General features: G+C 44.4%; 1 protein-coding gene across 2 annotated transcripts; it reads left to right on the plus strand.

Moving 5' to 3' along the window:
• The first annotated feature begins 118 nt into the window (after positions 1-118).
• Positions 119-14,003, plus strand: LOC115556596 (calcium/calmodulin-dependent 3',5'-cyclic nucleotide phosphodiesterase 1B). 2 transcript variants are annotated; one of them, XM_030373707.1, is made up of 14 exons: positions 119-795; positions 4,765-4,878; positions 5,189-5,371; positions 5,874-5,940; positions 6,173-6,289; positions 6,681-6,821; positions 7,204-7,304; positions 8,387-8,512; positions 9,375-9,476; positions 9,690-9,810; positions 10,657-10,738; positions 10,914-11,025; positions 11,956-12,092; positions 12,550-13,999. In XM_030373707.1, exons 1-14 carry the CDS (start codon positions 680-682, stop codon positions 12,645-12,647), a joined length of 1,617 nt encoding a protein of 538 aa, XP_030229567.1. In that variant the 5' UTR covers positions 119-679; the 3' UTR covers positions 12,648-13,999. The 2 variants fall into 2 exon arrangements, with proteins under 2 accessions (XP_030229567.1, XP_030229568.1); XM_030373708.1 differs by lacking the exon at positions 119-795 and adding an exon at positions 1,744-2,877 and having other exon boundaries at positions 12,550-14,003.
• The last annotated feature ends 301 nt before the right edge of the window (positions 14,004-14,304 follow it).

The following is a 14,304-nucleotide window of genomic DNA, read 5'->3' on the forward strand; positions in this document are numbered from 1 at the left end:
TCCTTCTAGCCAATCTTCCCCTGCCGATAAGGTGTCTTAATTTCACCTGGAAGCAGGATGTGTTCCTAGCACGCTGCCCCTTGGTGAACCTCACACACACACACACACACGCACACGCACACGCACACACACTGATCTCCAGTGTGGCAACCAGGCGCTAAGGGTTGTAGTCATTGTCAGTGCTGGTGTGTTTGTGTGTCTGGCTGGGTGCGTGTTTGGATGTAGGAGAGGAAGTGCACAGGCACACATGGCGTGCGTGTGTGTGTGTGTGTATGTGCGTCTCTGCACGTCTGTCTGTGTGTGTGGAGGCCATGCATGCAGAGGGACTATTATGGGACTAGTCCACCTTGGATCAGGCTCCTGTGGCTGGACCCAGGGGACAGCTAATGGTGGAAACACAGGTCCTGATATATAAGCCACATCCACACCACCGAGAGTGTCGTTGACGTAGGTGTCCTCCTAGACCGGTTCAACACTATAAGTACTCGGGGGGGGGGGGGGGCTCTGTAGACAGCACGTCACACACACACACACGAGCACTACGCACAGAACGATAAGAGAATCGACATAAATCCTTGGATACGTATCCAGACACTCCGGTTGGTGCACTCATACGATTGCAGCAGTAAGGCACACTCGCGTCAACACGTAGCCCCTGCCTGCACGCGTGCACAGAGACATGAGCAGCAGCGCACGTGTGTCCGCGGACGGAGGCGTCACGGCGCCGGCGGCCCGCCGCCACAGGAGGGTCCACCTGGGGATCGACCTGGAGCAGTGGGAGTCCACGTCCGCGCGGTAGGACCCCTAGATCCCCTTACCTGTACTGTGCAATGCTTGTGTGTTAAGTTTAATCTCTCGTGTTTTATTCGTCCATCTTCATCAACCTACTGTGGGTGCATCACGTGACGTTATATTTTTTTGTTCTTTTTTTTTTTTTACATATCAAGACTTTTCTTCTGTTTTTCTTGGAATGGCTTTGGTTAGGTCATTTGAAATAAAACACGTTCAGCCTCTTGTTGGTTCCACACTTAGAGTAGAAAGAAGCGGTTGTTTCGTCATTCTCTGCAACTAATTCGGAGACTACTACGGAGATATCTGGTTCCCATCCTTGGAAACACAAACTTTTGAATATTATTTATGATGTCACCAGTCCTTTCTCCCCCTGCTGAGATAAATCCCGGGCTGCTGGCGTGTCCCACTGACTGCCCCGGGACATGTTTGTCATCATTAGAGGGAGATGGAGGACAGGCAGGGTGAATGAAGACCGCTTAGTTACCAAAACATGCATATGAATACATTCCACTGACCCCTGAAATCAAATACCCCTTTATTTATAGCTCCTATCAGAAGTATGTATTTTTCTGTTTGCTTTATGGTCTGAAACACAGGTAAATAAACAGTAGGTCCAAAATATAGCTAAGTTCCGACTTGGATTTTACACCCAAAAGATCCCAAACCATCCTCAAGCCAGTCTTGGATTTTAATCCCACCCTCGCGCTTCGCTTGCAGTGATCAATGTTCAAACGATACTTGTTCATAACACCGGGCAGCGGCCCTGACCCCATGCAGGCCCTCCACGGTCCTACGGCTGCTGAAGGAGTCTCGCTGTAGTGCAGCTAGTGGCATGTCAAAGGGCCTGGGAGCCAGAGAGCCAGCGTGACCCGGCGGCCAGGGCGGGAGCGAGGCAGGCAGGGGAGACAGGGAGCAGGCAATGGGGGCTTTCCCAAGACAACGCTGCAGCTCGGCTCTCACAGCTTTCGCTATTAAAAGACTTCTGCACATAGTTAGCAGGACCTGTAAAGAAAGTGTAAACGTGGCAGAAAAAAACGAAAGTTTGTCTTTTTCTGTGACTTTATTGTTGTTACCGAATGTGCATCCTCTCCCTCGAGACTGGGTGTTATTAACAGGACTGCTACACTGTATCTGCGTGACCTGCCGTGTGCTCTCAATGGGGATTTTCTCCAGGCTTAGTTTCTGTATGTTGTCAACTCTATGAGTAATTGGATGTTGAAGTGTTTTTAATGTTCGCATATGTTTCCTTTGTGAAGTTGCGAACTTTAAACTTCCTTTAAACCAATAATCAAAAATAATAATGTAATCAAAAATATGAAAAAAGACTTTCATCACCATTTCCCTACGCTGAGGAGTCGCCACTCTGCGCCGGAACACAGAGCAGTTCCAAAGACAGCAGGCAGGGTGCTGCAGTGAAAGGGGCTAGTCTCCTTTAACATTTATGTCCACAGTAGTGACCACTAAGCAACGGTTGTTAACCCACAGAGCTGTTGCCTGTGGCTTTTGAGGATAAGGCTTGTTTGTGTATTTGGGTTTGTGTGTCTCTGGTGTATTGCGAGTCAAAGACTCTCTCTGTGGTCCCCTTGAGTTTTTCAGTGGCGGTGGAAAATTCTCATTGGGGTCTTTTAGACAGTATACACAAACTTCTTAAAAACATCGACACTCAACACTTCATCGACGGGGGTCAGCTCACACACACCCCCGACATGCTAGTTTACGTGAACGCATAAGCACTCAGTGTAACAATGACACATACACACACACATAGTCCGAGATGCACTCTCTCACTCATACACATACACACACACAAACACACAAGCTCACTATGACACACTTTAGGGTTGCACCAGCCAATCACAGTGGAGTGGAGTTGGTCCCCCAGTAGTGGGTGGGAGAGCAGTTGAAACAGAAGTCTGTCTCAGGGCAGACAAGTTTGTGTTGGTGGTTAAGAGAACTTTTACCTTCATTTTCCCCGAGCCTGCATTTTTGTAATTTTTTTGAGTGGATCTAAAGGGGAATAATTTGACTATAAATGGCTGAGTTGGTACGAATCCGTAAAAAACGTCTGCAGATTCCTATATCTAGGTAAGATTGGAGGATTATCTGTTTGTAACTTCAGAGTATTATGCAATACATTAGGATCTGACAAGCCTAGTAACCTGACTAGCAGTGGAACTACTACTGCTAGTAAGTATTAACTAAGTGTTAACTAAGATGATGATTTGAAGTGATATCATTCACCTCGCATACTCTATCATCAGAAGTGTAATTGTGTGTTGCATCTCTGTGCATTTACCACAACACATTAATGTGTGACAAAAACACGTTTTACTTACTTAAACGTCAAAGCATGGGTTATATCCGATAAAAAAAAATATAACCACAAAAGTTTGTTGGTTGTTATTTCCTGAAGACAAAGTGAAAAAGCAAAGCCTTGCACGGTTTCAGCCTTTGCTTGTGGTTTTCTAGTTGCCTCTTTGGTTACTGATGTGAGCTGCATGTCTCACGCACTCACTGGCACACATAGCCTGCGCAATGGGCATCTTGTGGATGACTCCGTTGCAGTATTATGACTGCCTAGCTCTGTTCTGTGTGATACAAGCAGGAATGATTTTAACAGTGGTCTGCTCTCTCTGACAGCATTGTGAACGATTCTGTCTTGGGTTCCATGTTTTCATTGCAATGAGTCTAAAAGCCATTATTTTCTATGTCATGACTGATCATGCTCAGTGTTGATATTATTATTATATAACTGATATTTGAACAAGGAACAATCTCCTCTCAAACCACTTTTCATGTGTTCCCTTGCATGGAGAATACCACGTGAGATTGGATTCTACCAACCCCTACCATCATGTGCACGGCTGTGCACCACTGACAATGTGTTAGTTTTATAAAGCCACTCTGAACTGTTAATAGTTGCATGGCATATAGGCTGCATTATCAGCAAGATTACTTTAGTTTGAAAACGAGCTGCTGCTGGCCTATCAAAGCATGCTATTTTAGTGGCCAGGCGGCTTCTGAAAGGCCTTGCCAGTGTGATAAACACTTGACAAGCTGTGAGCCACCCGCCCCAGGAGTTGGCTTGATGGCATGGCATTGTTTGAACACAACCATTATGCCCAAAACCTTTTTACTGTGTTTATCCAAAGACATGAAATGTATCATCTCTATAATATTTGTATGTTATATTAGATGAGAAAACATTGAATGAGTCTCCAGTATATGACGATCTGTCTTGAGAAACGTCTTTGTTGTTACAGTCGATAACTCAAAGCAACAAAACTGGACCATAGGCCCGCGTTTGATGAAAACTGCAAATCAAGACTGAGGAAATATTTCAGATAACATCAGAAGTCTGTGGCCAGTGCTTTACAAATCCCAAATCAAGTATTTTTTTCTCCAGACTCACAAACCATGCGTGACATCAGCCCGTAACGATAGCTATCCAAGGTTTCCTCTCATGGAAAATGTGTCACTAATGTTGCCCCTGTTTTGCCAGTGGCTTGAGGGGAGCGTGGCATTTAAAACCCTTCCAAATGACCCCAGTTCTAATTGGCCTGAACAGGCCTGTTACCTGTTGTCAGAGCATTTCTTGGACCTTTTTCCCTCTTAAACAGATGACACAACTCCATACAGTTTTGCGAACATTGACATGCATTGATTTTTCTTCTGACTATGTTTAGCAGGCTGGTGTTGCCGTCGCACACGCACAGTTTTGTCCACATTATTTTCCTGTTGTGAGAACCTGTAGTAACCTGCACCTTAAATTTCCTAAAATTACCTATTTTTTGGGGTGCATTTCTAAATGACTCTTATAACCTGGTAAGCTTTTTATTTGCCTTCGCAATAAATGACTGGATCCTTTGACCAAAATTCAGCAGTAATAGCAAGATAATACCCATATGATTGTGTAAGTGGTCACATGGAAAATGTAATTTGTTGGTTTCGTTTTGCTTTGTTTCCATGAAGGCTACGGGGCATGCTGAAGCAACTGGAGGAGAAAGATGTAGACTACGATGAGATAAAGAAGAATTTAGCCCTCACGGCATCACTGCTAGAAGCTGCCTACCTCGATGGAACTAGGTAGAGTATATACGATGCACACAGTAGTGCATCTTTTGTATTCCTCTTTTATTCATGGTATGGTTTTGAGAATATGACCTGGCAAAGAATGTGTCTGAAACAAATGTGGCTACTATGTTGTTCACTTTCAACAACTCTGTCTGCTTCCTCTCTGTGGTTTAACACCTTATCCGTGGTTGCTGATTATCATCAGAACATAGGGGTTTTCTTAGCAACAGGACGCTGCTCTTGGCCTTCATATCGTCACTTAGTCACTCCTTAATACACAGGGTGGTTTCCAGGGCTGATTCTAACCTTTATTGCATCATAGACAATCATTAGACTCGGAGGACGACCTCCAGCAGCTGCACTCGGACGGCGTGCCCTCGGAGGTCACCGATTGGCTGGCCTCCACCTTCACTCAGAGAACCAGACTTCCTGGCCGCCGCTCGGACGAGAAGCCCAAGTTCCGCAGCATCGTCCACGCAGTGCAGGCCGGGATATTTGTGGAAAGGTTCGGGAACCCTACACACAACATCATCTGTCATTCTGTTGATAAAGATAATGTGGGGTTAACCTGTAGTAGGCTTGACTAACTGTGGCATAGACGTTGTGCATGCTTTGTTTCTCTTTATTCGTTTGTGATAACAATATCCAATAAGACCTAGCTGTTATTTGGTGATCAAGGGGGTAAGGGGTCCCTGTGTGGGACAAAAAAAATCACTTTCTATAAGTCTGTATTGCAAGCACCTTGTATAGTAACGTGTCGCTTCTATCACACTAAAAACATCCAGCTGAAAACACTCATGTGAAATAGGGGGTTACTCTCCTATGTAAAACATCCTGTCGACTGGGCAAGTGAAGGAGGAGATGGGAGGGGAGGGGAGGGGGGGGGCGGGCAATCGTCTCCACGGTCTGCAGAGGATTTATATAAACAGCGTGTGAGTTGAGGTGGCTGCACAGTGTCCACATGTGAACTCCCACTGAACCTAACGTAAACACTGCTTTACTCCCAGGATGTTCAAGCGGGCCTACACGGCCGCCATGCCGGACCAGCACCCAGCCGTGGTCACCTGTCTGAGGGTAAGTGACGGCCCGCGTGCAGGAGCCTTCTTAGGGGTCTGGGCTTACTCAACCAAATGAAGAAAACCAAGCTGGTGCTTCATCCCGGGAGGGAAGCTACACACCTCTACATACATGCATCACGTTCCCAGTGACGGGCATCACGCCGGACCGCTGGGAGACACACACAGAAACACACAACTCAGCGCTGATACACAAAATAACACAACAAGCCTTCACTCTTGCTTGTCAGGATGTCGACCGCTGGAACTTTGACGTGTTTGCGCTGAACTCGGCCAGCTGTGACCACTCTCTACAGACCCTGCTGTTCGAGTTGGTGGTCCGATATGAGCTCAACAGCCGCTTCAAGGTACGGTATCAGTCTGTGTGTTTCAGACACAGACTCGCCTCACACATGAGGCTACACTCGGCTGGGTGACTAAATCAAGCGCAGCATTGAAAGCTGTGTTTTTCTTTTTATTTAAGAATGATTTCATTAATTTAATTGATTCATTCATTCAAATTGAACACTTGAACATGAACAATTGCGTTTATTTTATGGAACATATATGGAAACATGATTCAGACATATTCCCTACAAATAAATGACAAAGCTTTATACATTTGTATGTGTTTTCATGTACCTCCACTCCCTACTCATTATGCGTAACTCGCATAATGAATGCGTAACCCGCTCTTGTCTTCTGATCCTCTGTGGGCCACTGAAAGGTCACTAATGAAGTGCCCAATATGGTCTGCAGATCCCCATTTCCTGCCTGACGGAGTTCCTGACCTCGCTTGAGAGGGGCTACTGTGAGAACAACAACCCTTACCACAGTCACGTTCACGCCGCCGACGTCACCCAGACGCTGCACTGCCTGCTCCTGCGCACCGGCCTCGTGGTATGATAACACCCTCGCTGCTTAGGATGCGCAGGAAGTAGAACATTGATTAATGGCGTCCAACTGTTACTGAGGCGGCGTCTCAAATTGGTGCGCTGTTAGATCTCAGTAAACATGATATCCCAGTAAAAACAACTGCATCGTTGTACTGATTACAAACACTCATGTTAATACCATAGCTAAGCTTATTAATATGCCTGTGTTTGCACCATTCTATGTCTATTTACTTGCTCTATTTCTGCATTTTTATTTGAAAAAAATAATATTGTGATATTTTAATATATTCGCTGTCGGTTGACGACAGCTTGCATGTATACGCGTTGGACTATTGGAGTCACGTACACTCTGTGTGGGTTTGTTTTGATATCTGTCACCTGATTAGCACTGGCTGTCTGAGCTGGAGGTGATGGCCTGCCTGTTCGCTGCGGCCATTCACGACTACGAACACACGGGCACCACCAACAACTTCCACATCCACACCAAGTGAGCCCCTCTCCTCCTCCCTGTAACCAGCACATCGACCTACTATTATCATTATTATTGTTATTATTATTATTATTATTATTATAGGAACAGGAACATTATAGGTAACGACCGCAGCTCTGCACACCTCTTCCTGTGGTGACGTCCTTGAGAAAGCTGAGGGACCCGTACCCAGGGAGGACTTGGGGACGGTTTGTCAAAGTCATGGCAGCTGATTTTGGACCAGAGGAGAGAAATATAGAAAGGCAATACACTGGAAAAGAAGGCTTCTAAAAACAAACTGTATTATCTGAAATCATTATAGCGGAGGGGAAAGTGGTGTATTTTTGCACGCTCTTTTTCCACTCAAGAGGGATAAAACTGTCTCATGGAAGCCATCATCATCATCTTAATCATCATTATCCTCATTATTTTGAAGGGTCAAAATGCCTGCTCGGTAAAGTCATAAAAAAACACTTAAATGCTGGGTTGGATGTAGATAAGATACAATTGCATATTGGTGCTAGTCCAACTACGTTGTAATATCCTGTTCCGGAAAAAAATCAAAACACTTATTAAATTATTACTTTGCAACAACGTATCTTTTGCAACCAAAGAAATAATACGAGTGTACCAGCCACAGCATATGTCCACTCACATGCGCAGACGCCCAAACGCACACACACAAACACAGTTTCATTAAAAATACAGAATTGAAACTGTGTTGCTCAAATGGTCTCTTTTTTTTTCAACCTCACCATCTATCTCTTTCTGTCCGTCTCATTTTTGCTAATTCTCACTCTCTTCCTTCCTCTCTCTCTCTATCTCTTCCTTCCTCTCTCTCTTTCTCTCCACCTCTTTCTCTCTCTCTGCTCCTCTACATATACCGTCTCTCTCTCTCTTTCTCTCTCTCTCTCTCTGTCTCTGTCTCTCTCTCTCTCTCTCTCTCTCTCTGTCTCTCTCTCTCTCTCTCTCTCTCTCTCTCTCTCTCTGTCTCTCTCTCTCTCTCTCTCTCTCTCTCTCTCTCTCTCTCTCTCTCTCTCTCTCTCTCTCTCTCTCTCTCTCTCTCTCTCTCTCTCTCTCTCTCTCTCTCTCTGTGTCAGGTCAGAGTACGCCCTGATCTACAACGACCGCTCGGTGCAGGAGAGCCACCACCTCAGCGCAGCGTTCAGGCTCCTGCAGGACGACCGCATGAACATCTTCGTGAACCTGACGCGGGAGGAGTGGATGTGAGATCACCATAATTAGTCCCTCAGTGCTCCGCACAGCACATTGTGTTCATGACGCATTAGCTGGAGTAAACACTGCACTTGATGCTTTTAAACAACTCATTGAAGGCAGGATCCTTCCAGGGCTGTGCTTCCAGAGACCTCGATGTACATTACTCTCAGATCTCTTGTTTTCTCCCTTGGGTTTGGATATAAATATGTCTGGGTTTTTTTCTGTGGTGTGCCTTTATATGGACAGAACAGTTAGTGATAGGTGAAAGTGGCCTGAAAGAAAGAGGACAGATTATGTAGCTTTGCATTGCAGAACCTGGTTCTTGCCTACATGGTGAGCAGGTTGAGCTCCTTAGCCACCTCATAAGATAGGTTTTAGATAACAGACTGAATGTGTAGCAGAAGAAATCTCCATTTATTGCAGCTCTTCTCTACCTTGTTAGGCAACAAGATATTCCAGGAATACCAACCAGAGGTCATTTCCACCAATACAAATTATTCAGCATCAGTGATATTATGTCTTGCAACACCTGTTATTTGATATGTCATGAATGCCTCGGTTTTTTCAGAATCCATGCGAGATAATTGTTAACCACTAGCTTCAAAGTGGGTTTGATCAAAATCTCTGTTACCATGGGAACAAGAGGAACCCATAAAGAAAGGTCGTAACCTTATTGAGTCTTGCTTCTCGCCATCATTGCAAATGCGCAGGAGGTTTACAGGAGGTATGTGTGTGTGCGTGTGTGTGTGTGTGTGTGTGTGTGTATGAGTGTGTGTGTGTGTGTGTGTGTGTGTGTGTGTGCGTGTGCATGGGTGTATGTGTGTGTATGTGTATGTATATGTGTGCGTTTGCGTGTGTCCGTGTTGACAGGGAGCTCCGGTCACTGGTGATAGAGATGGTCTTGTCAACAGATATGACCTCTCACCTCCTTCAAGTGAAAGACATGAAATCTTGTCTACAACAACAGGAACGGTAGGGCTGCATTATAATAAACGTTGCCTTCAATTACTTGCATTGTGGGTGGGCTGTGAATGAACTAACTAACCCTAACCCTAGTTTTCAAAATCCAATATACCATTTTAATACTGCAGATGAAATTGATGCTGCAGGTGTTTGAAACCTATTTTCATCACGACATGGACAAAAAAACGGTATTTGTGTCATCATGCTCTTTTCTGCCAACAGAATCAACAAGCCCAAAGCGCTGTCCCTGTTGCTGCACACGGCTGACATCAGTCACCCCTCCAAGCCCTGGGCTCTGCACTCTCGCTGGACGAAAGCTCTCATGGAGGAGTTCTTCAGGCAGGTAGGGACAGTGAGAGACCACAGCCCTCTCCTCTATTCTCTTCTCCTTCGGTTCGTTTCTCTTTTGTTCTATTTTCATCTATTCTATTGTCTTCTCTTCTCTGCGCTTATCTTCTCACCTGTTTTGTTCTTTGTGCTGCCTTCTGTTATCATCTGGTCTCTTCCACTCTCTTCTCTTCACTTATCTTCTCATCTGTTCTGTTTTTTTTTCTTCTGTTATCTTCTCATCTCTTCCTCTCTCTTCACTTATCTCCTCAACTTTTCTGTTCTGTTCTGTTCTCTCCTTTTCTTCACTTATATATATATATATATAAGTGAAAAAAGGTGATATTGCCTTTCTTATTTTGCCTTACTTTATTTTCTCTTTGTTTACTTTCCATTCTCTTCTCCTCTCTTCTCTGTTCCCTACGTCTCATTACGGTTTTCTTCTCCTCTGCTCCTCTCTGATCTCGTCTCTCTTTCTCTTCTCTTCAGTATTTTCTGTGCTGCGTTCCGTCTCCGTTCACAACGTCCTCTGCTGTTTATTCTGTCCCGTTCAGCTCTAAGACAAACCTCTTTTTGGAGGTTACCGGGAGTCCAAATCCATCTTCTCACTTACACTTTTACAATTTCTACTATCTTGAAAACATGGTCTGAACTGTGGAGTGTGTGAGTGTGTGTGCGTGCGAATGTGAGAGTTTGGGGGCGGGGTGCTTTCTGTCTAAAATCACGTCTGATCTCTGAAGAACGAAAAGTACATACATGGTGTTCCATGGGAAATGCAGAACGGCTCGGCGATGATGTGTTCTTTGGCAAGTGTTGACTGCAGTCTAAGGTGTCTTTTTCTGGCTCTCTCTCTCTTTGTGAGGGCGATAGAGAGGCAGAGCTGGGCCTGCCCTTCTCTCCACTGTGTGACCGGAACACCACCCTCGTAGCCGACTCCCAGATCGGTATGCCACCACCTCCCACTATAACACACCTGTTTGTATTCAGCGGTTGCCATTTCTCCTTTTTTATTAAAATACTTAGTATTTCATCAGCTGTTTTGTGCATGCATGGTGTCATTTTATTTCCAGAGAATCCATATATTATCGTGCTTACGTTGTGAGAATGTTCATTCGGCAGGGTTCATAGACTTCATCGTGGATCCCACATTCTGCCTGCTGTCAGACATGGCTGAGAGAATCGTCATTCCCTTGGTGGATGAGAACCCTCCAGACCCACGCAGCAGACACAGGTCGAACGCAGAGGATTTACCATGTCTTGACTTTACATTTACATTCACACACCAGAGACCGGAACTTTATCCATAAGAGAGAGAGAGAGAGAGAGAGAGAGAGAGAGAGAGAGAGAGAGAGAGAGAGAGAGAGAGAGAGAGAGAGAGAGAGAGAGAGAGAGAGAGAGAGAGAGAGAGACCTTATGAGGGGGAAAGGGGGTGTAGAGAAGTTGGGTGTGGACACGATGGAATACTAGCTATGTAAATGTTAATGAAGGAAAGGTGAGTCATGCTGGAGCAACAGTTGGGGGCCAACACCAAACAGAGCCCCTGCATTTTTCATGAGGTTACCCTCACGTCATGTGTTGCACGCCTCAATCCGGGAGAAGATCACAGAGCGAGGTGAAGAGGAGTCAGGGATGTGATGGCGTTAAGACTGGTCTAACATGGGAGAGAGTTGAGGAGAGAGAGAGGGAGAGAGAGCTTGGTCTAACAGGGGAGAGAGTTGAGGAGAGAGAGAGGGAGAGAGAGCTTGGTCTAACAGGGGAGAGAGTTGAGGAGAGAGAGAGGGAGAGAGAGCTTGGTCTAACATGGGAGAGAGTTGAGGAGAGAGAGAGGGAGAGAGAGCTTGGTCTAACAGGGGAGAGAGTTGAGGAGAGAGAGAGGAAGAGAGAGCTTGGTCTAACAGGGGAGAGAGTTGAGGAGAGAGAGAGGAAGAGAGAGCTTGGTCCAACTCTCACCTCATGTGTATGAGGTGAGAGGGAGAGTTGCAAGGAAATTCGATAACAAACAAATCCACAAATGATCACAGTGACATTTTCGTTCAGGACCTCGCAGATTTCCCCAAACCGCAATTTCCCATCTGTGATTAATAAAGTCCATCCTAGATGATCTCGTCCCAGACACTAAACACACGAGCATAAGGCTGACGGTGGCGTCCCTTCTCTCCAGTAACATCTGGAAGGAGAGCTCCAGAGGCCTGGAGTGGAGCCGGGCCCACGTCACCTCTGAGCTGGTCAGCTTCCGCACCACCTGGTCCCGTCTCACAGAGGAGAACAAGCTCAAGTGGAAGGAGAGCGGCTCCAATGGTGAGACAGCATGGATTCAACCATTCTTAATAAAAAAACGCGGTGTGGTGGTAGGACTATGATGGAACATCGCTTTGGGAAGGCTTTTATTTCACTAATATGTTTATTTTTTTACGTTTATTATTTGTATGCGTATCCTAACTTTATCAAGTTATGTTATGATGTAAAAAATGTGATGCAATACACTCCCAGGTTCTTTAATTTTCATTTATCTCAACAAATGGGTTGTATAAACACTTAAAGTCTCCACTTTGAGAGATGACGGTCGTCTGCGGTTAGGAAATCGAAATTTGTTTGTTTTTAAAATTCTGCAGACATCTCTCCTGTGCTCTACCAAGAGTGTAAAAGTACATTCTTAAGTGATATTCCGTGGAGATACACTGGCAAAGATATGTTTTTCCTTCTTAGTCACACTGAACATTTTCCAATCCCTTTCACAATCTTCTAAATCCTCCAGGATTCCCCGACTCCAGCATGACGAGAGAGGAGAAAACCGGAGATGGGAGGCAATCAGCAGAGAGCCTGCGAGCGCCCACTCATGACACGGACCAGTAGACAGGCTTGGTGTTGTTGTTGTTATCCTGTCAACGCACAACGATAATCCATAGGAAAACAGACACAGCCCAGTCGTTGAACTTGGGTTACATTGGAACTATTTAAATACTGTTTAGAGTCAGAAGTGTATGTAAGGGTATGGACCCTACCCTACCTGTAGGGTCCATATCCTACTGGTAGAGTGTGGACATTGGGCATTAAAACCAGAACCTTTCAGCTGGGAGTAGAACTCCCTATCACCTTCCAAAGATAGAAACACCCACAAAGCCCCACCTATAATTCTGATTATATTACACAGTTATGCAGTTATTCAACTGCAAACATGTTGGCCATGTCCAAAGAACTTACGTAATTTCATATACAAAATCCACTGTAGCGTAACCTGCAGGTCACTTAGTTATGTATTCATAAAAGGTTAGATATTATTAGTGTCATTATTTGTATTCTTGTATAGATTATTTCAATGAGGCAGGCCTTATTAATGTAGAATATGAATTAGGAATTATGTAAATAGTATTTTCCGTAGAATGTGTGACATTCTCTCCTGTGACCTGTCAAAAACATCACAAACTTAAAATATATGTTTTTGTTTACACTGGGAAGGTTTTGGTGTATTTCTTTAAGAGATCCTAACATGGAAGTTGATGCACTTTCTTATCCAAAGCAACAAACCAAAGTCCTTTGGGAATGAATTACTACAACTAAATTACGACTACTACTATGACTAATGTATACGTTATATTTGGTTAACAAATTATTTTTTTATTATTTTTTAACGTGTCTGTCTAATGTACTCAAATTGAGGTAATTCAATCAACTTTTCTTGCATTTAGCTGATTAAAATGTCATCTTCTACAAGTCTACACCAATGGCACATTCCAACCTTTTCATACCATCCTGGTTTCACGTTTAATAAATTCTTACTAGTATGACTTTGCAGTGTATTAACATTTGATCTAGTTATTCGTAAACCGAAGAAGATAGCAATTTTAGATGTTTTATTATTGTAACCTTCCACAGGATGTCTGCTATGCAGAGACACAATTATTCTGTTGAGAACTGGTCATTTAGAGTGCTCTTGGGCAAAATAAGGAACACTTACTTGCCCAGTTAGCGGTAATTGCTCTGCACAAAGAGATATACGTAACATTTTGTGATGCAACGTGTCTGTATGTCCCATTTATTCTGAAAAATGTGTATTTAAAAATCTGTTAAGCTGGTGGGAAACGATGATTCCCACCAGCAAGAGGTGCTATAGAGCAACTTGTACACAGTTGGTTGGTATAGCACACGATTTTGAATGTTTAACCTTCAATCTTGTACTTCCGTTTATAAATGTAAGTTATTACAAGGAAAGCCGTCGATGACTTATTGTCATTAGGATATAAGAAATCAATGGATATTCTTATTTACAAGGATAAGTTGTAACAGCCTGGCCAGTCAACGTGGCTCTGGTATATGTCCACATGCACACACACACACACACACACACACACACACACACACACAGACAGACACACACACACACACACACACACACACACACACACACACACACACACACACACACACACACACATCTTAGGACCTCACATACATACTACTACAGCTGTAACGAGTTGGCCAATATCATGACATCGAAGACAAAATACTTTCA

The sequence above is a fragment of the Gadus morhua genome, chromosome 13 (genome assembly GCF_902167405.1).
Source record: "Gadus morhua chromosome 13, gadMor3.0, whole genome shotgun sequence".
NCBI lineage: Eukaryota > Metazoa > Chordata > Actinopteri > Gadiformes > Gadidae > Gadus > Gadus morhua.

Excerpts from the sequence above, each read along its gene's own strand:
- LOC115556596 (XM_030373707.1), top strand. The coding sequence starts at position 680 with ATGAGCAGCAGCGCACGTGTGTCCGCGGACGGAGGCGTCACGGCGCCG. Across the intron at positions 6,290-6,680 it reads AGCTCAACAGCCGCTTCAAG|ATCCCCATTTCCTGCCTGAC; the intron begins GTACGGTATCAG and ends TATGGTCTGCAG. Across the intron at positions 8,513-9,374 it reads CTGACGCGGGAGGAGTGGAT|GGAGCTCCGGTCACTGGTGA; the intron begins GTGAGATCACCA and ends CCGTGTTGACAG.